The sequence below is a fragment of the Arthrobotrys flagrans genome (assembly GCF_004000055.1).
Source record: "Arthrobotrys flagrans strain CBS H-5679 chromosome Unknown unitig_0, whole genome shotgun sequence".
NCBI lineage: Eukaryota > Fungi > Ascomycota > Orbiliomycetes > Orbiliales > Orbiliaceae > Arthrobotrys > Arthrobotrys flagrans.
Window position 1 is genome coordinate 4372713 of NW_027137550.1, and position 23179 is coordinate 4395891.

At 45.9% G+C, this 23179-nt stretch overlaps 3 protein-coding genes across 4 annotated transcripts; all 3 read left to right on the forward strand.

Moving 5' to 3' along the window:
- Positions 1-3144: 3144 nt before the first annotated feature.
- Positions 3145-4071, forward strand: DFL_004325 (uncharacterized protein; the record flags this gene model as incomplete). Its single annotated transcript, XM_067633402.1, has 4 exons — positions 3145-3172; positions 3723-3735; positions 3805-3949; positions 4012-4071. The coding sequence occupies 4 exons, from the start codon at positions 3145-3147 to the stop codon at positions 4069-4071; spliced, it is 246 nt and encodes an 81-aa protein (XP_067491573.1).
- Positions 4072-5921: 1850 nt separating this feature from the next.
- On the forward strand, positions 5922-10919 carry DFL_004326 (uncharacterized protein; the record flags this gene model as incomplete). The annotated part of the gene is made up of 8 exons (XM_067633403.1): positions 5922-6411; positions 6480-6512; positions 6577-6618; positions 6685-7506; positions 7559-9190; positions 9263-9747; positions 9832-10065; positions 10128-10919. 8 exons carry the CDS (start codon positions 5922-5924, stop codon positions 10917-10919), a joined length of 4530 nt encoding a protein of 1509 aa, XP_067491574.1.
- A 2393-nt stretch (positions 10920-13312) lies between these two features.
- On the forward strand, positions 13313-17053 carry DFL_004327 (uncharacterized protein; the record flags this gene model as incomplete). 2 transcript variants are annotated; one of them, XM_067633405.1, is made up of 2 exons in its annotated part: positions 13313-14546; positions 14600-14640. In XM_067633405.1, 2 exons carry the CDS (start codon positions 13313-13315, stop codon positions 14638-14640), a joined length of 1275 nt encoding a protein of 424 aa, XP_067491576.1. The 2 variants fall into 2 exon arrangements, with proteins under 2 accessions (XP_067491576.1, XP_067491575.1); XM_067633404.1 differs by having other exon boundaries at positions 13313-17053.
- Between the last annotated feature and the right edge of the window lie 6126 nt (positions 17054-23179).

Sequence of the window (23179 nt, forward strand, 5' to 3'; positions counted from 1 at the left end):
ACTTACGATCTAATCTTAGAATCTTAGAAATATGCAAGTCGTCCAGAGTCGGTTAGATATTATGAAGGTACCGTATCGATCGTTTACTAATCCTTCGAACCAGGATTGAAATTGGGGATCCGGGACTGTGAAAATGTAAGCGAATTCAATGTCTAGGCCTTCATGCATTTCAACATAATCAGTCTAGTCCATTGCAAAACTTATTTGCCCTCATATGCGCGATTCCGGACCCCCTCGTACCGGTGATTCGAGTCTACGCGTATACGTACTGGTTCAAATTATTACCTTGAAGGCGTAGCATTTGCCATTATCAATCGAGGTTACACAGGGTGATACATTGCACGCTAGTCCGGAATGGATGTACAGCATAAATTTATGTATGCAAGGCCATGGCAAAGCCGTGGCAAGACCGTGGCATCGACAGTATGTAGCTGTGATCCAGAATGCACTGCCATGTTTTCGTGTCGCCATAAAATCTTGGGTCCTAGGATTTTGGCCAATTGGTTTTTAAGGAGGGGGGAAGTTTTTGAGGTTTCACAATGTATTAGTATGCATTTCTTGCTCTCTTTAAGCTGTCCCTATTGCAATATCAGATGCTCAAGTCGGGTAGTATATTGGTATAACTGTCTACTACGAAGCAATTTTCAAGTATGCACCGCTTGGTAGTATCCTCATTCTCGAATCATATCTCTAGTCAAGGGGCTTACTCGTTGAACTTATACTCGAGATATGCGTGTCCGCTACAACCATGTTGCAATTTTGAATTTGCCAAGAATATCGAAATCATATACCAGGAAAAGAATGATTTGAGATCATCCGGTTCTTCCATTTCTGTGAATATCTAAAAACAAATCTCTAGAAGGGGACAAAAGTCTTGTTAGGAATCTTTATCACAAATCACAATATCTAATTCGGTTAAGACATTACACAGGCGGAATGGAGGAAAACTTCATTTCGTCTTCCGATTTCGGGTTGCCCTGGGTTGCAAACGGCTGTTAGGGGCCGTGATAACTCATACCAGGGCCCTTGACTGCGCTCCGGTAAGCTAAAGATCTAGATTTGGTATTTAAAGATATGTAAAATCGACACCACTGACCTTAATGCGTAGTACAAACCGAGTCGCCGAAGGGCTTTCCCACGAGCGATAACAACCAGTATGATGTTAGATCTGAAGGCGTCAACAGTAGACAAACTATTCCAGGGGACGAGTGTGGCCTTGACTGGAAATGCCTGAACGTGGGTACTTCAACCAAGGATTCGGAATCACGCCCTTCTGCAGGCTTTGAACGAGATAATATACCTCCTCCCCGAAACCCGATAGCCAATTTGTAATTATGGGGAATCCTGGGGCGAGGCCCTCAAGATCCTGAAGGGTATAGACATTACTCTTCCTTGCGTCCTAAGTATCGGAGGGTAGACATAATATTGATATTCGATATATTCATCTGTGGTACTTATGAGATATGGATAGTCTGGAGAGCATCGAGATATGCGGAGTATGCAGAATAATCGGATCCGGAGTTGTGTATTATGACTTTGATCGAAAATAAGCGACGAACTGCCGGTGCTAGTGGGTAAGAAAAGCATCTGGTACCAACTAGCTGTGAATACATGTACTTAAAAGGTGGCTAGTGGTCAGGGATTGGTTAACTTAGTTGTTGGGTAACGGGATTTCCCTGAAGAGGCTAAAACTAATTGGCTTTTTTTGTAACGGCAAATATTTAATCTTTGATGGTAAGATAAAAAAGCTCCACGGCTGATAAATACTCTAAAAATAAGGATTCTTGAAGTTTTCGGTCAGTGTCAATGCGTGGGGGCTTCCTTCCCCATTCAATGCAATCGCAATTCTGAACGTGTCCCAGGTCCAGGTTATGGTGTAGGTAGGGCTGAGAAGGATCAGTTCGTTTGTCAACGACGATGCTAGACAGTGTAAGAAATGACAAAAAGCTTAATCAATCGCCAAGTCTCTTCCATTCCCGTGCCAATTGTCTCGTCCGCTTGGGCCTTCGTTCTTCACCTTCGCTCCAGTACGGAGTATTCCTGATTATTTCATAATCTCATGCTCGGTCAGCCCCTCGAAAAAGCTGCATCCTTTCGACATCAATCCTTTCTTGGCGTCAATTGCACTATTCCTTGGCGCTTATTTAAACGCCCTGGATCTGTGAATTTCTCTGCATGATTTTTGGATGTTCTCTACTGCGCAGTAGGGCGTAAGTAGAATAGGGTATCGTGTAACCCATGCATATGCACCAATTATTTCACATTTTGAAGAATTACTCCCATTCCTCCGACACCAAGGCCGAGGATATTGCACAAAGTTACAAGGTTGGTGGCAAAACTAAGGGATCATATACGGATTCAAGGGAATACGAAGATCTGACGAGCTTCCCTTTCCTTTTTGAATTGAAATTAAAATTGCGGACTCGTCCCGCGACGCGATTCGATTGGAGGTCCGTAGATCATGTGGATGCTCCCACGTTCCCTTTCTTGGCCCGGAACTGGCAGAACTCGAGATATTGATAGCAAAGCGCGCGAAGCTGAGCTATAAATGTGGATACCTGCTTATGATCAGCCCTGGGAGCTCGGGAACTCTGCATGCATGAGGAGACGGGGAACAGGAAAATACACAGCAAAGGATATCATCTGCTTCGAAAGAACTAAGGCTATCAATTTCCGCATGGAGGTTAAAAGGTTCAAGGCTGGAAGGAGGATGGGGGTTTGGGTCTTTGGCTAAGGTATTGGTTGCATTGTCGTCATAGTACTGTTTAGTGGTCGTTTCAAAAGGACTTGTTGAGCTCGTGGACTCACCAGACATGTGAAGCAAAATTAAGAGCATAGCCTCAACATTAACCCAAAGTTGATGCCCAAGAAAAATATCATAGATGATAATGATGTCGAGGGTCAAGACGGAACGCCAGGGTCATGGCAGAATCAGTAGATTGTAATTCCGATACTACATACGGGTGCCCGTGTTACTTCTCCTCTTTGTGGAATGTAAGCATCAATCTTGTGAAGAATGTCAAGGGTCTTTACGGGTGGATGCCCAGCCTGCGTTACCTATTTTCGCGGATTCGCTTGGAGACCAACTTGAGCGTTACGGAGGCTGGATGCGGGTTACAAGGCTGTACCGACTGGATCAAAAAAATGAGTATTTCCTATTGGATTTTAATTCGTATGCCAAGAGGGGCACGCCGGCATGGCATGCTGTTGTATCGTGTTAGTTTTGGGGGGTTACGATGTCAGGTTTCAGATATGGTTCTCTTTCGTTCTTTCTTCTGTCTGCACCACCCGTGAGGCCCCGATGCAATGAGTCTGGATATAAGAAGGAGGGGTTAGGGATTATTTCCTGAAGGGCCATGTGCTCACTCTACATACCCTTTATATTTAACTGACAGGCATAACGGATTATAAAATCTTCCAAGGTTCTATTAATCTAGGCTTTTTCCCTTTCTTTGTTCTTTTTTCTTTCTTATCTAGTTCCGATCTGTTCCTAAATCCTTACCATTGCGATATTTGGCCGCGAGTAAGCTTGTTCGAGGAAGTATTAAGATAAGGAGCTGGTTCTGTAAATTCTTATTTGCTTCTTAACCAGGCACTTTTAGTCTGGATTGGAAGAGATAACGAAATTATAAATACGCCTTCTCTCTCTCTTTTTTCTTTCTCTCCTCCTTTCATCTATCTCCTTACCGAGATATTGTTCTTTACCATTTTATTATCATCAGATATTCGCCTGACGTAAGTGTCCTGGTTAACATGTCTTTGAAATGTGGTCAGTCTGGTCTTGTGCTAATTCAGCTGTTTCAGCGTTTTGGTTCAGTTTGACACAGCTCCCAACCAAACGCTAGTTACATTGATCGTTGAGGGAACGCAACACAGCCTATCGATAACTTCAAGCTCTACGAATACTCCTATAGCTCTATACTTTGATCAGAAAACAAAAAGTTATACTGTACTATATCATAACATCACCTCACCCGATGGCTTCAACTGAAATCCTCTCCACGGCCACAGGCCTCAAATCCATCAAGTCCGCTTTTCGCAATCGCAGCCGAAGAAGATCCACGAGCATAAGCTCCACCGGTTCTAGGTCGTCACCTAAAATGGGACCTATGGACCCTGCTGCAATCACTGCGGCGTCGAATTTAGCATCACGGAAGTATCCACACGTCCATATTAAGGAGATGGTATACGAGGCTTGCACCAGGATACCGAAGCATAGTTATGAAGAGAGTACAAATGATTGTACTTGTGGGAAGAGGGTGGTGGAGAGGTATAGAGAGATGTGTGGGTTGAAGGATGCTGAGTGTCCTGGGTGTAAGTTTGATTTTGAGGAAAGGGAGGAGAGTGATGATGAGTATTGCTATTAGCATGCTCATTTCACTAGCGGGGAGTATTGGTTTCTCTTAATGAAGCTATGAGGTTATGATATTGGATGTTTCTGGATTGCATTTTGATTTTACGGATATGTTTCTTGTAATGTGTTTTTGATTCTTTTGATTCTTTTGATTCTTGGACTCCGAGGCTACAAACAATTCTTGGGAGTTTGTTCATAGGATTACTTGCATGCATGCATCTGGGCTTGGATTACTTGCTATTAGAAGAATAGGGAACATCAGCAACTTTTTGTTTGTCTTTCTCTTTCATTTTCAGCGTCTGCGCGTGTGGTATTCATTTGTTATACCCTTTCTGTCCCCGGTCTTTTGAGAAGGCTTTTGGTTTAAATTTGTTTTTGATATTTTCAACCCTACCCTGCATTATGGTATTCGGGATGGAAAGGTTACTTGGTTAATTTACTTAACGAAAGCAGTTCGTCGTTCCTGAGTGGGATTTAACGTCATTATCGAGAACAGCCTGGTAGTGAAATAGGGTATGGTAATATTGGGTAGCTGCTCCGAGCTATCCGAAGAATATTATGACAGGTGACCATGTGAACCCCGTTTTTTCAAGGCTAGTGGCCCATGGCCCATAGCTCTTGGGGACTATAAATGAAGAGGACAGGTTGGTTGCAGGTGGTAGTGCATGATAGTTGATATTGGCGCATGGACAGATGCAGCAGCTGTCACATTTGACCGGGCTATAACTACCACTAAATGCTTTATATCAGGCCATGTTCACGGTTACTGTTCTGCCCCGAGCTTAGGGACTACTATTCCTAGCTACGGAGCTACGGAGTACTAGTTACTGACTAGTCGATGTATTGCCTGGTAGCAGTCGTCATGGTGGAGCTTTAGCTCTGTTACCATGTGGTACCGTTGATGTTTGACGATGTGTTGCGATGATGTCGGTGTGTTGTTCTAGTACGACAAACATACCTGATCGGGATATCCAATTCTGTCATGCCACTCGTTTCGGGGTCGCCCAGACCCATTGCAGACCAACCCAACCCATCATCATTCCATCCCTCTCCAACCAACCACCACCATCACGACCTCGTCCACTGCAAATTTTGCTGTTTTGGCACTCACTTTGCTATGCGAATTGGATCGCAATAGCTACCTCCTAATCGCTGTGGTATTACTTCACTTCAACCCTGCCTCTGCCCCGATTTTGCCGCTTGGAACTGTCTCAATCGACGTGTCAGCACTTGTTTCCTGTAGTTGGTGGCGGTGACAGCATAGCGGGTCCCATCTGCTACAAACCTCCAAAACTTATCCCCTCTAATCACCTCGACGTCACTAACACTCTACCTCCAGCTTGTCTAGTTCACATCGTATTATCTACCAACGCGGTATCATTAATACTCATACTCAAAGGAAAGAGAGAAGGAAAAAAACAACTAGTCCCAAACAACAACCAGGTTGTATCCCAGGAATGCTGGTGCAGCCACCCAATCGCGATCATATCTGGTCGTAGACTTCACTCGAGCGAACACAATCTTCCCGAACGGCTGCCTGTAGTTAAGGCGGTAGGTTTCGGACAAGATGTCTTCGAACACGCGATCGAAAAAGACGGAACGAACCACCCGTACGTCCGAACGGAATCGAAAATCTATAGGTGCGAGTGGTTCTGAGAAGGCACCGTCTAGAAGTTCTGGTCGAAGGAAAGAGCACACGCCTGATAAGGTTCCTTCGTCGGACTCGAGAGATGAGTCTGGAATCGGGCTGGTCGAGTGCCTGCTGGGAGATGAGGCTGCAAATACACCCGTCGATGCTGAAATACTTGGCCAGAAGCTGTTCGAGCAGCTGTCCAAGGCCATGAAAAAACCTCACACCCCTGCTCCAGAACCTGAAGATGCCTCGGCGAGCGAATCGACACCCAAACTAAAGATCGAGGACGACTCAGGACAGTCCGAGGCTGGCCTACTAACGCCGAAGCCCGTGGACGATAAGATTCGAGCTGAGGATTTAGAAGCAGCAAGGGATTTGGTTCACTTTTTTGAGGCTCCACGATATCTTTCCGAGAAACCTGACGGTAGGCGACCCTGAATACGGTGTTTGGTGGAGTAAGATGTGAACTTTTTTTCGCTGATCCCGTACTAGGAGATGCACCAGCAGAAACGAATGGCGAGGCTGGTAAGAATGGATCGTTGACATGTGCCTCTAAAGAACGAGGGCGAATGCTGACTTCTTGTGCTAGCCATTGTCAGCACCTCTATCGAGGTCACAACACAGGACGCGAGTGAGCTGGACGCCTTGTCACCCATGAAAATCACCGCTACTGTCACAGCAGCTAATTCGACCCCAGGACCACTTAATGATTCAACGTTATCCAATTCATCGCTTGTACCCGAGATGCAGTTTACGATATCAACCATTGCATCACAGGAACCAGGGCAGCCAATCACGAAACGAGCAAGCGTATCGAAGGTTACTGGACCGAGCCCGAAGCCCACGACACCTGCTCTTGCTACCGATGTAGTAGAGAATAAAACATCGTCCGTCGAAACACCGAAAATCGCGGGACCATCGACCGCCATCGACGACATAAAGCTGGAGAGGCAACAGACACCGCGAGATACAACGGCTTCGGATGTGAATGATCCAATGGCACTGGACGAAATGGATGTTTCGAAGTCAAGTGCGATGGAGGACCTGTTAGCACCAGTTACATCTTCAATGGGTATTGATTCTATTACGGATACAGCATTCGCTACACACGAAGGACCGAGTGGATTCCTCGACATGGGTAGCAAGGCAGCGGACATATTCAATTCAGACCTACCGCTACTGTCTGGTGGTATTAACCCACTGGATATCTCGCTCAACATGGATGTGGAAGATGTGGCAATGACTGATATCCCCAAATCGAATTCTTCAGACTCGAAGAAAGAATCAAACTCGGCTGAAGACGAAGATACTCCGATCGATTCTTGCGCATTTTGTAGGAGAGCCGTTCCGTTGGTCCGGACAAGTTCAAGGTCGCATATTGTGCCGACACTTTGGATCCAATGTGACGGATGCAAGAAATGGTACCACAATGTTTGCGTCGGGGTTTCTGAGAAGGATGTCAATGATTTGGACAAATACCACTGCTCGAACTGTGTCCCACGGCTGGGTGCTTCAACTTGTAAGTTGCAATGCTTATATAAGCTTATATGTAAGGTACTAACCCCTGCTAGACCGTCGAAAGTCATCACGCGCACATACAGCTATCGACTATGTCTCGCTGAACGAGGGATCACGTGCGCCATTCAAAGCTTCAGGAGATTCTGCCCAGCATCCGTTCGTTGAGCCTATTAGCCAGATGCAATTCGCACCCGACGATTTCCCTCGTATGATCCCGGAACTACTTGATGTCGATTTCTTCGAACAAGGTCAGGGCTTCACGCAACCAATCGTTATCCCGGCTTCTAATAACCCGAGACCGCATTGTCTGCGAGAGATACACCTTTTGACGAATGGCATGAGAGAGGATGGTACGATTGATGTGGAGAAGGTTTCCAAGGTTGAAAAGTTCCCAGCGCTGTTCAAGAAGGATAAGAAGGACGCTACACCGAAGTCTCGTAGTGCGATTCGGGTTGCGACTTCTGATCAAGTTACGGTAGCTCGCCGACCGGTTGACGAAGCTGACGCTTTGGGAATGGTGATGCCAGCAGATCTCACAGTTCGACGGGTTGCAGAGATCATTGGGACCGAAGAGAAGGTTGAGGTTTTGGATGTTTTATCACAATCACTAGACAAGAGGACGTGGAATTTTGCGGATTGGGTTGAATATTTCGAATCTCCTCAGAAGGACCGAGTCAAAAATGTCATCAGCCAGGAGTTTTCGCATACGAAGTTAGCGGAGTCAGTTGTTCGACCTGCAATTGTGGAAGCGCTAGATTTGGCAGATCAGGTTTGGCCTGAGGATATGCGAAGTACATTCCCTAAAGTGCAGCTCTATTGCCTAATGGGGGTCTCGGGATCTTACACAGATTTCCACATCGACTTTGGCGGGTCTTCAGTTTTCTATCACGTTATTTCAGGGAAGAAAACATTCTTCTTTGTTCCACCGACAAAATACAACTTGACAAAGTACGAAGCTTGGAGTCAGATGCACGATCAGAATTCGACTTGGTACCCAAGTTTACTAACTAATGGTAATGGAAACGGGGAGGACATTGTACGACGTGTTGATCTCCAGGCTGGTGATACAATGCTTATTCCCTCTGGGTGGATACATGCTGTTTTGACGCCAGAGGATGCCCTTGTTATCGGCGGAAACTTTCTAACAAGACTTTCACTCGACCAGCAAATTAGAATCGCTGAAATCGAAAAGAATACCGATGTTCCGGCGAAGTTCAGATACCCACAATTCCAGAAGGTCATGTGGTTTACGGCTTTGGATTATCTACAAAAGGATCCGCTCCCAGAAGAGTTGTTTGACGACGATGATTGGGACCTCTTAATTGCTACTGAAGATGTCCAGATTCAACGAACTTATGTGGCATACTCACACTATGAGTTAGACGGGCTTCCAGTGCTTGGCGACTATTTGCTCAGGACAGCGCTCATTGTGATGAACTACATTACTGAAGGGATTACCCAGGACAAGAGGAAGCGCGTGCAGAACAGCATTCCCAAACATGTACAAGATCCCTTGAGTACTGTTCAACTATTTGGGCGCTGGATGGCATGGAAGCGAGGTGATATCGTTGTGCCGTACTGGGCGAGGAGGAATTGGAATCCGGGTGAAGGATTTGGTGGCCTCGGCGGTTCTGACAAGAGATCTGGACAGAAGAACAAGAAGAAAGGTGAATCTGCAGATATCGGTAAGGGTGGCTCGCCGAGGGAAGGTCTGAGGAAGTCAAAGCCATCTGCAAAGCTAAGGGATAGTTTACCAGGTTCTCCATCTATTGTGGTAACGCCTAGTAGGCAGGTATCATTCTCCTCGGATCCAAAGGCTGCGGCGGACAAAATTAAGAGTTTCGCAAAGAAGGTTGGAAAGCGACAGATGTCGCCGACCTCCGCTGCAGCCGGCGGTGTCCCTACTGCGCCTAAGGCGCGGAAGATATCTGCCGGGTCTTCTTCGCAATCTACCCCGGCCTCCTCGCAGAAGCGACAAGGATCGGATACACCTGGGCCTGCTCGACCAAGATCGGGTTCCAGTGCCAGGCGACAGTCCATTTCGCAGAATGGGTCTAGCAAACAGGTGCTCGTATACACGCCTGACGGCAAGCCGTTGTCCCAGGCTGTCATTAACAAGGGTTTGGCGGACAATCATCGGCTTGCGGAGACTATTAGGAATAAATATGCATACAGCTCGAGTCCGAAGAACAGCATCCTTGGACCTAAGAGGACGGCTTGCGATGAGTGTCGTCGCCAAAAGGTATGTTCGCAGCCAATTAAAAAAATTTTTATGAGAAAAAAAAAAAAAAAAGAAAGAAAAAGGATTTCTAACTGGGATATGTAGATCGCGTGTAAACACAAAGATGAGGTTGCATTGGCGGAAGCTGAGATTATGAAAGAGCTTGTGAAAGGGCCAAAATCGGGTGGCGCTTTTGAGACTCCCACGAAACCAGCTCAGGGATCGCCTAAGACGCAGCCTACTGTGCCGGGGTCGAGTAAGGATACAGCTCGCGGAGTCAACTATCAGATCTCTAAGAACGGTCGCCCAGTTGCTTGCGAGGCTTGTAAGAGATCTCGAGTATGTTCATTACTAGAATCAGAAAACCGGTTTGTGGTGCATGCTAATTTTAATAATTCTAGCGCCGCTGTATACATAATGGCCAGGAGGGATTCCCACCGGCTAAGAGGCGATCACAAAAGGACAAAGACACTCCTGAGGCAGACGGAGCAAACGACGCCAAACCCCGGAGGAAGAAGATCCCGACTAGCGCTGGAATGGACGGCGCTGCAGACTTTGATTCGATGCATGAATTCAGTGATGAATTATCGACGCTGAGCTCTTTGGATTCAGAGGCCCTACAGGACGAGGACCCAGCTCAGTTGGGCCAAATACTGATGGGTACAGGACCTAAGGGTGTTGGCAAGGGATTTTTGGGAAGCTCACTAGGGGATGGGAAAAAGTATCTCAACATGAACTTCGGGAGCTCAACATCTGGTTTCAACAGCTATACGCAGGAGAGTGGGCTTCGTGCTGGGGTTCCCACTGTAGGGAACGGAAGCAATGGAGATAGTGACGGGAATGGAATCTCGCAAGATGACTCGAGAGCCGGGACTAAGAGACGGCTTCCTGAAGAATTCGCAGGGTTCAGAGGTTCCGCGGACGACGGTGATGATGCAGATGCGAGTGTATTTGCGGCTACCGCGGCTGTTGCTGCCGCCGGGACTGCAGCGAACACGGGGAGTCCAACGAAAAGGGCTAGAGTTGATGCTAGCACTCCGTTGTTCTCGCCTCCAGAGGAAGGAGTGTACGAGGAATACTTCACCGGGGCGGGGGACGACGAGAAGAAGAAGGACGGGGTGGATAAAGAGTGGGAGAGTAATGATTTGCCGACGATGTTTATTCCGCCGGCGGGGATCCCACCAGGAGCTTAATATAACCATTGCATCGCATGGGAGAAGGGGCTGTGGCTCATTATATTTCCCCTTGGTTTTCAAACATCGCTTTAAGCTGGAGCTTTTTTGATTCTTTCTTGTTCCTTTGATTCTGGGTGGAGAAAAACTTCATTTTGGGTGTTTCCGGCATAATATTTTTCTTTCTGTCGTTTGTATTTATTATTGCCCTTTCGTTTCTTTCCTCTCGACTTTCGATGATACATTGGGCTCGACGTTTTCTCAAGGATCGCTTCTTATGTGCCATTAGTGTATTTCCTTGGCTCTTTGATTGGCCTTTTTTGTTTTCTTGAATTCTCTTTTTTCCTTGTGATATCCCCTCTAGCCTCCTTTTGACTCTCTTCTTCTTCTCCTTCTTCTTCTTTCTCTTCTTTAGTATTACTATTGTGACATATTTTGGTACAATCAGACTCTCTCTCAAATCCTTCTTTCCTATAGATTTTTCCGTCGGTAATAATTATGACAGGGATTATGATGTATCGGACCAAGATCATCAAAATTGAGTACTTGCTAGCTAACGGCTTTCTTTCGCCACAACAAGCAGTGCATACTAACGTCTACTATATTCGGCGTATGTCTGCGTGTGACCGCCAGCGTGGTTCCGATCGAACGGGATCATCGAACAACCGATTTTTCAAGAAAGGCAGATGTAAGCCCTGTCAATCATGACAACATTTCGAAAAAAAAAAAAAAAACAAAGCGTACGAAAGGCGGACACAGGACGTTGAAGTTAAAACATAGTTTTTTCCTTGGCAAGAAGTTGGAGTGGCAGCTCCAATTGTTTTTGTTCATGGGGTGTCACTCGTCTTGCTTTGGGAGTGCGATTTACAGCAATGGGGATTTTACAGAGGAGTGGAAATGATTCGCGGATGTTCGTCGTCTCGAGATAAGACATACAACGGAAACGGTGCCGACTTCCGGTTCGGATTTGTGGTGAAGACAGCTAGGTCCTTTTATTTGATAATATCTTCAAACGGAGATAGTGAAATGGAGAAAGTTCTCATCTGTCGCAGCTGTATCGGCTTTTTTCATGCAAAATGCTGCAAGAACAAAAGTCAGTTGAGCGACATTGAGGAGTTCTTCAGTATTCTTTTGTTTTTCTATTTTTTTTTTGCAAGCGAGGTAAATGCGGTGGATGGCAATCACTGCCGACGAGCTGAACCGTCATCAGACGTATAGATGGCTATGGTGCCGACGACTGGCAAGGGTTGTTCTTTCCCTAGAACAGTGAGAGAGCTATCTGACTAAGGGACGGTTTTACCCGCACGACTTGACTTGAATCGACAAAGGAAAGTTCAAAGAGTGGATATGCATTGCATAGTCCATGGTTTCGCTCTGACTATTTTGTTTCTAGGCTGCATTTTACGAATCGAGTTAACGGTTTCCGATTTCTTTGGAAATATCCAATATCTTGGAGAATTTCCTTTCAAGACTTTCTTCCAATTCGAATTCTCGATTTCAGATTTATTTCGAATGGCGTTCGTTCCAAAAATACATTTTGCCCTAGAATGTTCAGATCTGGGCTATTGTCCCAAAGGCAGCGTTCCTGTTGGATGACGTATCGCGCGTCAAGCTGGGCCCCAGTCACCCTGGTTGATACCCATTTGAACCATGCAAATAGCCGTAACGGGGGTCTTCTTCACAGAACTGAAGCAGCTAATCAGCGTGGTTAACAGCAGAGTGGGTGTGGGAGGGAAATTTTTGACATCTTCTTGTCTCGTGGGTTTGAAACTTGGAAGCAGGTTTAAAGTCTTGTTCTTGTCCAGTTCCTTGGATCTCAACGTCGATTTCTCAGATCTTATATTATATTTGTCCGTTCCTATATTCTTCTCTTCTTCTTTTCGATCTGTGAATTATTATTATTATTATTTTTTATATGTTCGATCAAATACATTTTTTAATTCATTTTTTAGTTGGCATATTTTGGAGTGCTGCCTGCGAGCTACACAACCCACGACATCGCTCCGAACAAGGGACCGCTCTCACTTTACACTCATTAGCTTGACCCTTAATATAAACAATCTCAACAACCTCAACCTCTAATTCACCACTCTCAGAATTACCCCATTCTCCTCGACAATACATCGCCATCTCCGGAAGACGGCATCCATAATCTGGCGATTGGATTTGTGGTTACAATTGGCAGAAATCAATTCACGTCCGTTTGCGCTGGAATATCGCCCACGTTGCCCACGTTTCCCATAGATACCACATTCCCTTAGGACTCGCCTTTCTCCTCTCTCCTTCTCCTCTCCTTTCTTCCTCCCTTCATAAGTTAAATCTTCAACGTGGCTTTGGAATCATGCGCTCAAACCCACGACTAGCACTCAATTAGCTCCTATCTCCCTTTCACCTCGCTTCGCTCACGCGACATCATGTCGACCACCACCACGGAACCAACGACGGCTTCATTGTCCACCTCGACAAGTGTGGTTGAAGAAATAATCAGTACAATTGGTAGCCAGACTACCAGACTACCAAATGGAGCTCTTACTACAATAGCGAGACTCACTACAATTATTCCGACATCGCTACCCATACCCACCACCACAGCCAGCACAAACGACACAGGTCCCAACCTTGGGTTTAGTTTAGATAATGATCCTCAGGCGAAACAAGCGGAGAAGTTCGTCGGCATCACTGTGCAAGCTTTGCTTGCCACTATGTCCGGTGCCTTCGCCCTTTTCGTCATCCAAACCGCTATATTCTTAATAATCCGACGTCGACTGGCACGTATCTACGAACCTCGGACGTACATGGTCCCCGAACGGAAAAAGACGGTAGCACCACCCAAGGGCTGGTTCTCATGGCTGCCAGCTATGCTTACGACCAGAGATCCCGAATACATTTCAAAATCAGGATTGGACGCCTTTTGTTTCTTAAGGTTTCTGAGAATGATGTTGAAGATTTGTATTCTGCAGGCGGTGCTTATCATTCCCATTATGCTGCCGTTGAATGCTACTGGTGGGATGGATAAAGATCCGGATGTTCCTGTTCAGGGACTCGATAAATTGAGCTGGGGGAACATTTCGAGACAAAAGGCGGAGCGAAGGACGGCGGCGCTGTTGATGGCGGTTTATGCTATTGGGGTTGTGCTTTATGTGACTTACGATGAGATGAGGGGGTTCGTGAGGTTACGGCAGGCGTATTTGACGTCGCCGCAACATCGGTTGAGGGCTAGTGCTACGACGGTTTTGGTCACCAGTATTCCGAAGAAGTGGATGACGTATGATGAGATGATTAATCTTTACGATATCCTTCCTGGTGGATTAAAGAATGTATGGTTGAATCGGGATTACTCTGAATTGGTGGAGAAGATTGAGATGCGAGAGTGGTTGGCGAAGAAGTTGGAAGAGGCGGAAACGAATCTGATCAAGATGTGTGTTAAGGAACATTTCAAGAAGGTCAAGAAGGAGAAAGGCAAGAAAGCAGCGAGGGCGGCGGTTGAAGATGGAGTGGAGATGGTTGAGGGTTTAACGAAGGGGACGCCTGACGGCTGGGGGTTCCAGGGACATAGGCATAGCCATGCGCCTAGTGATCCGTTTCAGACGCCCATGATCCCGCAGACGATTCCGGAGGACGAGGCATCGGATCATGAGGGGAAGAGGAGTGGTGAAGGAATACAAAAGGAAGATTCCACAGAGACGGGAGAGACTTTCCAGAAGCCAGACGGGGACCACGATTTAGATCCAACGGACTTTGAATATCGAGAAGACCCGCCGGAGGCACTGTGGAGGAAGTACATCCAACCGAAGGATAGAGAGACGATGAGAGTCCCTGTGGCGAGTTGGATGCCCTCCTTACCGTTGATCGGGAGGAAAGTTGATGTTATCTACTATTGTCGACAGCAGCTTGCGATTCTGAACGAGGTTATCCCTGAGGAACAGGCTGCTCCCGAAAAATTCCCGCTCATGAACAGCGCCTTTTTGCAATTTCAGAGCCAGATCGCAGCACATATGGCTTGTCAGGCGACGAATCACCACGTTCCGTTGAGAATGGCGCCGAGGTACCTGGAAGTCGCGCCGACTGATGTGATCTGGGAGAATCTCCATATGAGATGGTGGGATAGATATTTGAGATACGGTGCCTCTAACGCTGCTGTTGCGGGGTTGATATTGGCTTGGTCCGTCCCTATGGTGTTCGTGGCATCGCTATCGCAGATTTCCCACTTGGCCAATTTGGTTCCTTGGTTGGCTTTCTTGCAGGACGCTCCGAAGTGGTTGCTGTCTGTTATTCAGGGTCTTCTTCCACCTTTGTTGCTTTCCCTGTTGACAGCTGTTCTGCTCCCGTTGCTGTTGCAGACGCTAGGAAAGTACTCGGGTCTGCCGACCAGGACGGCTGCGGATCGAACTGTTCAGAATTGGTACTTCGCCTTCCTCTTCGTTACGGTCTTCTTCGTCGTCACTATTTCTTCCGCCTTGTTTGGAACCATTAAAGACTTTATTCGCGACCCTGTTTCGATTCCGACCAAGCTCGCGGCTACCTTGCCTCGTGCTTCCAACTTTTTCTTTTCGTATCTTCTCGTCCAGGCTCTTGGTATCAGCGGCGGTGCTCTTCTTCAAATCGCCCCGTTATTCCTTTACTATATCATCGGCCCGATCTTCAATCGAACCCCTCGCGCGAAATGGAGTCAGGCAAAAGACCTCAAGTTTGTGACCTGGGGAACTTTCTTCCCTCTCTACACCAACTTCGGTGTCATATCTATCACCTACTCCGTCATCGCACCGCTATCACTATTCTTCGCAAGCATGGTGTTCGGTCTCTTCTGGCTCGTTTATCGCTACAATCTACTGTACGTCATGGACTACCAGGTCGACAGCGGTGGTTTATACTTCCCCAAAGCAATCAACCATCTTTACATGGGTCTCTACATCATGGAAATCTGCATGACTGGTCTCTTCCTTCTGGTAAGGGATGAAAACGATGAGATCTACTGTCTCCCGCATGCGATTATCATGTTTGTGATGTTCTTTTTGACGATCATTTTCCAGAGGGTTATGTACACAAACTTTGCGCCGTTGTTGGAGTATCTTCCTATTACGCTTGAGGATGACGCTGATGCATCTGACAAGGAGTTTGCAAGGAGGTATGAAGAGCGTAGACGGTTGTTACAGGAGGACCCCGAGGGCGCGAATCAAGCTGCTATTGAGAAGATTGATGAGGCGCATGCTCAAGGGGACGATTTTGAACCTTCTACTCATACGGCGGCGAAGATGGGAAGCGAGAAGGAGAAGGAGGTGTTAGAGGGTGTTGAAGGCAATTCGAAGCCTTTGAAGGAAGAGACTGTGGAAGAGAAGGCCAAGAGGATTGCGAGGAAGGAGAAGAGGAGGGAGGAAAAGAGGGAACGAAGACTTGCGGAAGGGAAACCTGAAGAGGATGAGGATAGCGAGTCGAGTAGTTCAAGCGATGAGGACCTCGATACCGATGATGAAGCGCACCTGAAGCGTCCTGGTACATCACACTCAAAAGCTTCGACCAAAGCGTCGAAGAAGGTAAAGTTGGGTGCTATCACGAATGCTTTGGGTATTAACAAGATTGCTGCAATCGGTGGGATCTCTGCCAAGGCACTGAAAAAGATTCCAGGCATCCAGTTGGAGCTGGTAAACCGTCTTAACGAGCTTCGAGAAGCCGAAGACAGCCAAAATCCTCACGAATCCGAAACCGTAAAAAAGAAGCGACGTCTCGAAATCGCGCGTTTGGTACGACAAATCCGTCAAGATGATTATTCAGACTACACAGACGTAAACGACCTCCGCAAACATATCTTGGAAGCAGCCATGCCACCCGCAAAACCGCATTACGACGACGAGGAACAACAACAAATGGAATCCAAGACTCGAAGGCTATTCGCACATATCGACGATGACCTTGGAGATTTGACGTACGAGCAGCGAGAAGCGTTGATGGAGCAGGCGTATAAACACCCTTGCCTTGTTGCTAGACAACCTGCGGTGTGGATTCCTACAGATATTTTGGGGATCAGTAGCGATGAGATTAGGAATACGCCGCCCGAGGTGTGGATTAGTAATAAGAATGCTTTCCTGAAGTTTAAGACTAAAGTGGTGTTTGAAGGGAATCCGCCGGATTTTGGAGAAAGGGATTTGATCGATTTGTAGAAAGGAGTCGGAGAAAGATTCTTTCTCGTTTTCTTCACTTGTTTTTGTTTAGAGCATTGCGAGTGTATTCTTTTTGCGTTATACCCCTTTCTTCTAAACTCTGTTCTCTTTGGGTTTTTTGAAAGCCCGATTGTGTGTGTTTTTTGTTGCACTTTTTTAACAATTGCTCCCTGCGAAGGGAAAGCTTTAAAGATTATGGTATTGGCCATGCATCAACCTTTTTCAAAATATTCCATTCCTCCTTCGAATTAGAACTTTAGATGATTAGCATTTTTAGCGAGCATTTATATGCAATTTTCGCATACCCAATACAATCTTTTTAATTTTGTCTTTCATTATATCTTGTCTTGTGTTTGATAAAGTTGGAGGAGCTAGGACACACGCCGGGGATAGATAGACTGGATCTGGCATTTTCAGATGTTTTAAAATTCTTTTGGGATACATAAGAGAGGATGAGCATAGGGGGGTTATACATATACATGATTGAAGGTAGGGGTTAGAGGTAGATGAGGTGAAATGAAATAGAAGCCGGTCTTCTGAATTTTGATATTTCAAGAGCTTGCAATTGAGATGTAGATCTTACTTTACAACAATATCAATTAACACGACGTAGGAAATCGTTTCTTCATACCGGATCAGTCTTGCCAGCCGTAAGTGAGCATACATGTTCGATCAATTCATTTCATATCAGCGGAAACAAAATTATTAAAACTACAGGCGAGTCTAAAGTGTGGAACCCATATCGTGGGGGGGTTCGTCCAGGAGCTAACCCGAGCATCGAGTTTGCAAAAGCCACCAACAGATACGGCTGTGAGCTTTTTTGTAAACCTTTCTCAATAGCCAACGGCTACGGCTTGTAAGTACCTATATGGCATGAATTTATGATGATATTTGAATCGGTAGTATAGGTGGTGTGACCCGATACCATAACCACGATCTGTACAAGTCAGATATGAATGCAGGGAAACGTGGTATAAAATTCGGGTTGCAAAATGGTAGGCCTCGAACTGCAGCGTGCTGCTAAAGGTTCAATGATACGAAATACCTCCCAAGAGTAGGATATGTCGACAGGCTTGCAGAAGACAGAGTTCTTCCTGCAGACTATTTACCCTAGCTTGGTGGCTTTGTATGTCTACAGCTGACGCCGGTGCATGGCATAGTGCTCGGACATCGTAATATCATGTCAAGCTATCGCGGGAGATAACTTGACTTCTGCACATACAGACACCCCGCAATGCGCTGCTGGTGCTACCGGTCCGGTGGCCGCAGAGCTATAGTTAGCTCGAAGATATTTCTTTATATGTCCATATATTTTCAGCGCAATTTTGCCACACAGACCACATCATAAAATAGACTTTCACGAAAGGATATGTAGTTGCATATTTCCTTAATTAGCAACTGTAAATAGTTCAGCTAGTATACATGAAGTCTATTTAAACATCTAGACTACATCAAAATGAGTTTAGGAAATCGGGTTGCCAAAGTTTTCTAGTGCCCAAGTTACACAACGGCGCACAGCTGTTCCTCGAGGTTATTTTCACCCGGTAGCCACGGCGTCCGTAGCTAAACTAACCGGTCGAGATTAATATACTTGTGACATGCACATCGCCACCCCCTGCATGTCAACTAAAGTCCGTTAGCCGATTTATTCATATCTTTGGAGCTAGCTTCATCTCGAAATCATATTGGTAGAGCTTTAGGTTCTCCCACCGATGTCTACACGACCAAGTATCAATATCGACTACTATTTGAACGCTATGCTCGGCTTCTGCAAGCTTTGCTGCACGGTATCAGAAAGAAAGACGGAATCGGATAGTCCAAGATCCGAACAGCAGACAAGGTTGTCCTATAGCGTTCTATAGCGGACTGATTTTATACAGTATCCTCTTTTGAGATTGAACGTTTATACAAAGCAAGACGGTTGCCTGGATGCAATGTTGATCTCATCCCGTCTGCTATAGACATATGTACATCACTAAGATGTCAACTTCATGTCGAGCACAGAAGGTTGGGATATCTAGCCACGAGCTAGATCAAAAACAGGATCAATTCTCATTTTTTCGGACCAATGTCGCCGAAGGAGGAAATTCGCTGTGCTTATCGATCCATGTGCTCCACGTTTTGCAAGCTAGTGCCACAAAGGAACTCGTTCATTTATATCCATGTATGTCTGCATTAACTGCATGCTGCATGCTGCAAGCTCCAGAATAGAAAAAAATTGAGATCCATCTCGATTTTTAAACTAGCACTTCTTAGACCCTTTTGGAGAGAGGCACTTTGAGGAGTTTACACAAGACGGGCGGGTCCCGCGGGGCTTGCCAATACATAGTAAACAGATAGCGGGAGGAGGCTTTTGCCTCGCTGCAAATTTAGCGGTGTTACATAAGTGGAGTGGGGTAGAGAAGAGAGTCTGAGGCACCCAAAAGTTGTGGACCCACTTTTGTTCGGTTTCCAAAAGAGGAGGCGGGATTGGTCCTATATATACCAAACTAACTTACTAGTACTATGTATAATAGAGTTTTTTACCTTCACGGGAGGCGAAAGGCAAGCCCTTTGACATGTCCTCTAATTTAGGAAATAATAATACAGCTTTGATATATATTGGCCTAGAAGATCTGGTCCGTATCTTAATTTTTGAAACATAAAACTTCTTAATTGAACTAGCGGCATTCGCGAAACTCTGGACAGAACCTGGTTCCCCGCATTGACTTGATATCATAATGAACCCGCAGGTCTCAGATATTCTCCTATCAGCTTGGGAGGGTGCAATTGATTCATACACGTGGGAAAAAGTATCTTCCAATTTTGATATCCGGATACCCGCAGCCATGCCAACGTCAACTTAGGATTTTGAAATTTCTTTTTGGCAGACCTTGAAACCAAGAGCTCACACGCCCTCGCATCCAAGTCGCTACCATCCGCGGGTGTGTGATGTGTTTTTAATTTAAACTATCGTGCTGGTGGAGTTTGTGGTGAGACAGGTTTTAAGTGAATGGTACTTCGTTCTGCAATGAAAGTATCAGGTGATGGAGGTATTTTTATACTTCAGTTCTCGGGGGGGTTTTTTTTTTTTCCTGTCCCCTGCTTCACTACAGATGGCTGGAGTGAAATCTTGTTTGAATTTTCTGATGATTGATCGGTGGGCCGTTCGCTCGTCTCCCCGGTAAGTGCGGCTTAAAGACGAAAATTGTACCCTGTTCAAACTCAGGTGCAGGATCATCCTGCAAAATCTCCGCTGCAAGGGGAGGGGTAGGGGCCCTTGCCACACGAGGCGCGGGTGTTCCTGGGGCTCTAAGCAATATTCACAGAGATGTTGAGGTTTCGGTACCTGAGGTCGAGTTAATAGGTCCCTTAAAGTATTCCTTAGCTCAAGATATAGTAGTATAGGACACTAATAGAGGCTTGTTAGAATGATTTTAACTGAAAAACATCCGATAAAACTGCGCTATCCGGATCGATCCGGACATTGGATATGCAAATGTCAAGTTTTTTGCCCAATTTTGATCACCTGCGGAGTGGGTTTTTTTTATTGGGCAAAGAAAACTGTTCTCGTGTCGAACCAAAGCCCCGTGCTGGGACGGCGACATATATCAACACTATTACTCCGTATTGTCATCGAAAAAGGGGAAACATGTATGGTTGGTCTGAACCGAGACTTTTGCACCTGCATATAGTTTTTTTCTCTCTTCTTTGTACACACTTGTACATGTAGAAGACTAGGGTGTCAAAAGTATTCTTTTTTTTCTCTCTCTTGGGAACTTGAAACATATCTGAGGAGCTGTATCGATAGAGCACGTTGTATTATTGCAATAGCCAACCCAAAGAAAAATGTCTTTCCTTCTGGCATAAGCTTCCGTTTAGTACGGAAAACCAAGACCCAAATTTTTCACTTCATGATGAGCCGCCGCCGTGGCTGTTAATCTGAGAGATCTGGCGAATTTAAGCTTATTGAGGATATTTCCAAAGGCAACCGCATTGCATTATCTTGGTATCAATTTTCTGGCGTAATAAATTTCTTTTTCAGAACCCACAGAGCTCCGGGTCTCTGAACGCCATCGTGCGAGCAAAACTCTGGCTCACATCAGGCCCTCTTGTTCTCAGTCTTGCAAAGGCGCACTTTCACGCCGAACTTCGGGATGGCTGTCTGCTAACGAGCCGTTTTATTTTATATTGATATAAATTACTCTTAAGGAAATACTGAGTCCGAACGTTTCGAGTTTAGGTTATCCGTCGATCAGACGTCTGATGCATCGTGCTATGTACGATTCAGCTGCGAGTAAGGACAGTAGGGACAGAGACTCCGAGAAAGAACGCCGTTTCCTCCGACGCTTCTGTAGATCATTGACCTTTGGGAATGGCTTGGCTGCTGAAACCTAGCGAGATTATCATTGAGGAAACAAGCAAGTTCTCAAGGTTAGTCAAAATCAATCTCCACCGGGGCACTTGGAACTACTCACTTCAACTCAGACAAGCCCAGAGCCATCTCGTATGTTATCCCTGAATTTAAAAGTCACTATGCTTTTTATTCGGCTGTACTAAACCGAACCAACCGGCGTCGAAACGACTGTCATCATTGGGTATTTCGCTGTCGTCCTTCGGCCAAACCCCATGACCGGCGACGAGTTTCCCGCCGTCGACGAATGGTGCATGCATTGCATTGCTTTGGAGTTCATGTTGTTTCTCCACCATTTAGCTCGTTTTTTTACATCGATATCGAGTGCACGACGCTCGTGATGTTAATGTCTGAGCACAACCGATTATATGATTCCTGGTCTAATGCCAAGCGAACGGAGCTACTGGCGCGGCTACACTAGACATACGTAGACTTGTAGACTAGTTTTATCAGACTTTCTGAGAATGCACTACTAGGGAAAGTGGAGTTGGTAAGTGTAAGTCCGTGACGCAGAGTGATAGAGAGTGCCGCTTGCTAGTGCTCAAAGCTCGGTTACAAGCGTGTACTTACCCTTCTGAGATGCAGGTGCCGACAACAGTATAAAAAAAACTTGTAGCAAAACAAAAGCTGCTCTCTTATGCTTTCCCCTCTTTTGCATCAGAAAGTTACGAATAGGTTATTTTAGGCATTCTCTGACAGTCCGAGGTTTCTTTTATTTTGACCCCTTCGACGATGTCTTGATAATTTCAACGCAACATTGACAATAAGATATTGGGATTTTTTTATTACATCGGATGAAAAGGTTCTAATGAACGAAATGGTTGTAAAGATGCGAACAGTTCGAGCTAAGGCATGTCCAATTTGAGCAATATGTCTTTAAATGGCGCGCGACCATGCGGAACCCGCCATCCCCAAAATCTCCTATAGAGTCTAGATCCGATAGGTGGCTGCGGATTCTACGCTAGTACACCGTGGACAATGCAGGCTGCGGCTGAGAGTCCAATGGTTTTTGAGGACACTCTTAATGATGGATCGAACTGCAATAGTTTGGAAATATTTGTTCTGAAGGGGCACCTTTAAAAGCCCAGTTAGCCCCATATCAAAGTGGGAATATCTCAGGATGGATTTCTCAGAATCTGGATCTGTCCAACTCTCTTATGGTTTTGGTGCGATAAAAGGAAAGGCTCAAACGTGCAAACGTTCAATGCAAACAAGAGGTGGTGTTACACAGGCCTAAATATACTACAAAAACAACACTTTTCATTACGACTGATCCCTGCCCGCCCTAATACTCTTCTTCGAATTTACTGGACGAGATGCTGCTATCTACCTGGAACGCCCTCGTTACGACCGGTTCCTCTTTAGTACTGGGCTTCGCTCTCCTCATTCCATACACAAATGCTCAAGCCCCGACAGCGGTAGTCAACATTGTATTTGATCAGGGCTATCGAGATGGCAGTCAGTGTGTGCAATCGGCCCTTTGGTACAATGGTGGATTTGGCCGTGGAGGGGACGATCCAGATTTCAAAGACCTTGCCATAGAGCTGGAATGCGGTCGATACGCTAAGAATGAATGCTATTGTGAACCGAAAGCAGCCGCAACTGCCACAAGTTTTATCTCAAGTTTCGTTCAGAACTGTCAAACAACATCGGCCGCCGACATTTCGAGCGCAATAAGCATATATCGACGATATTGTATTCAAGTAAATGATATACGAGCACAACAGACAACA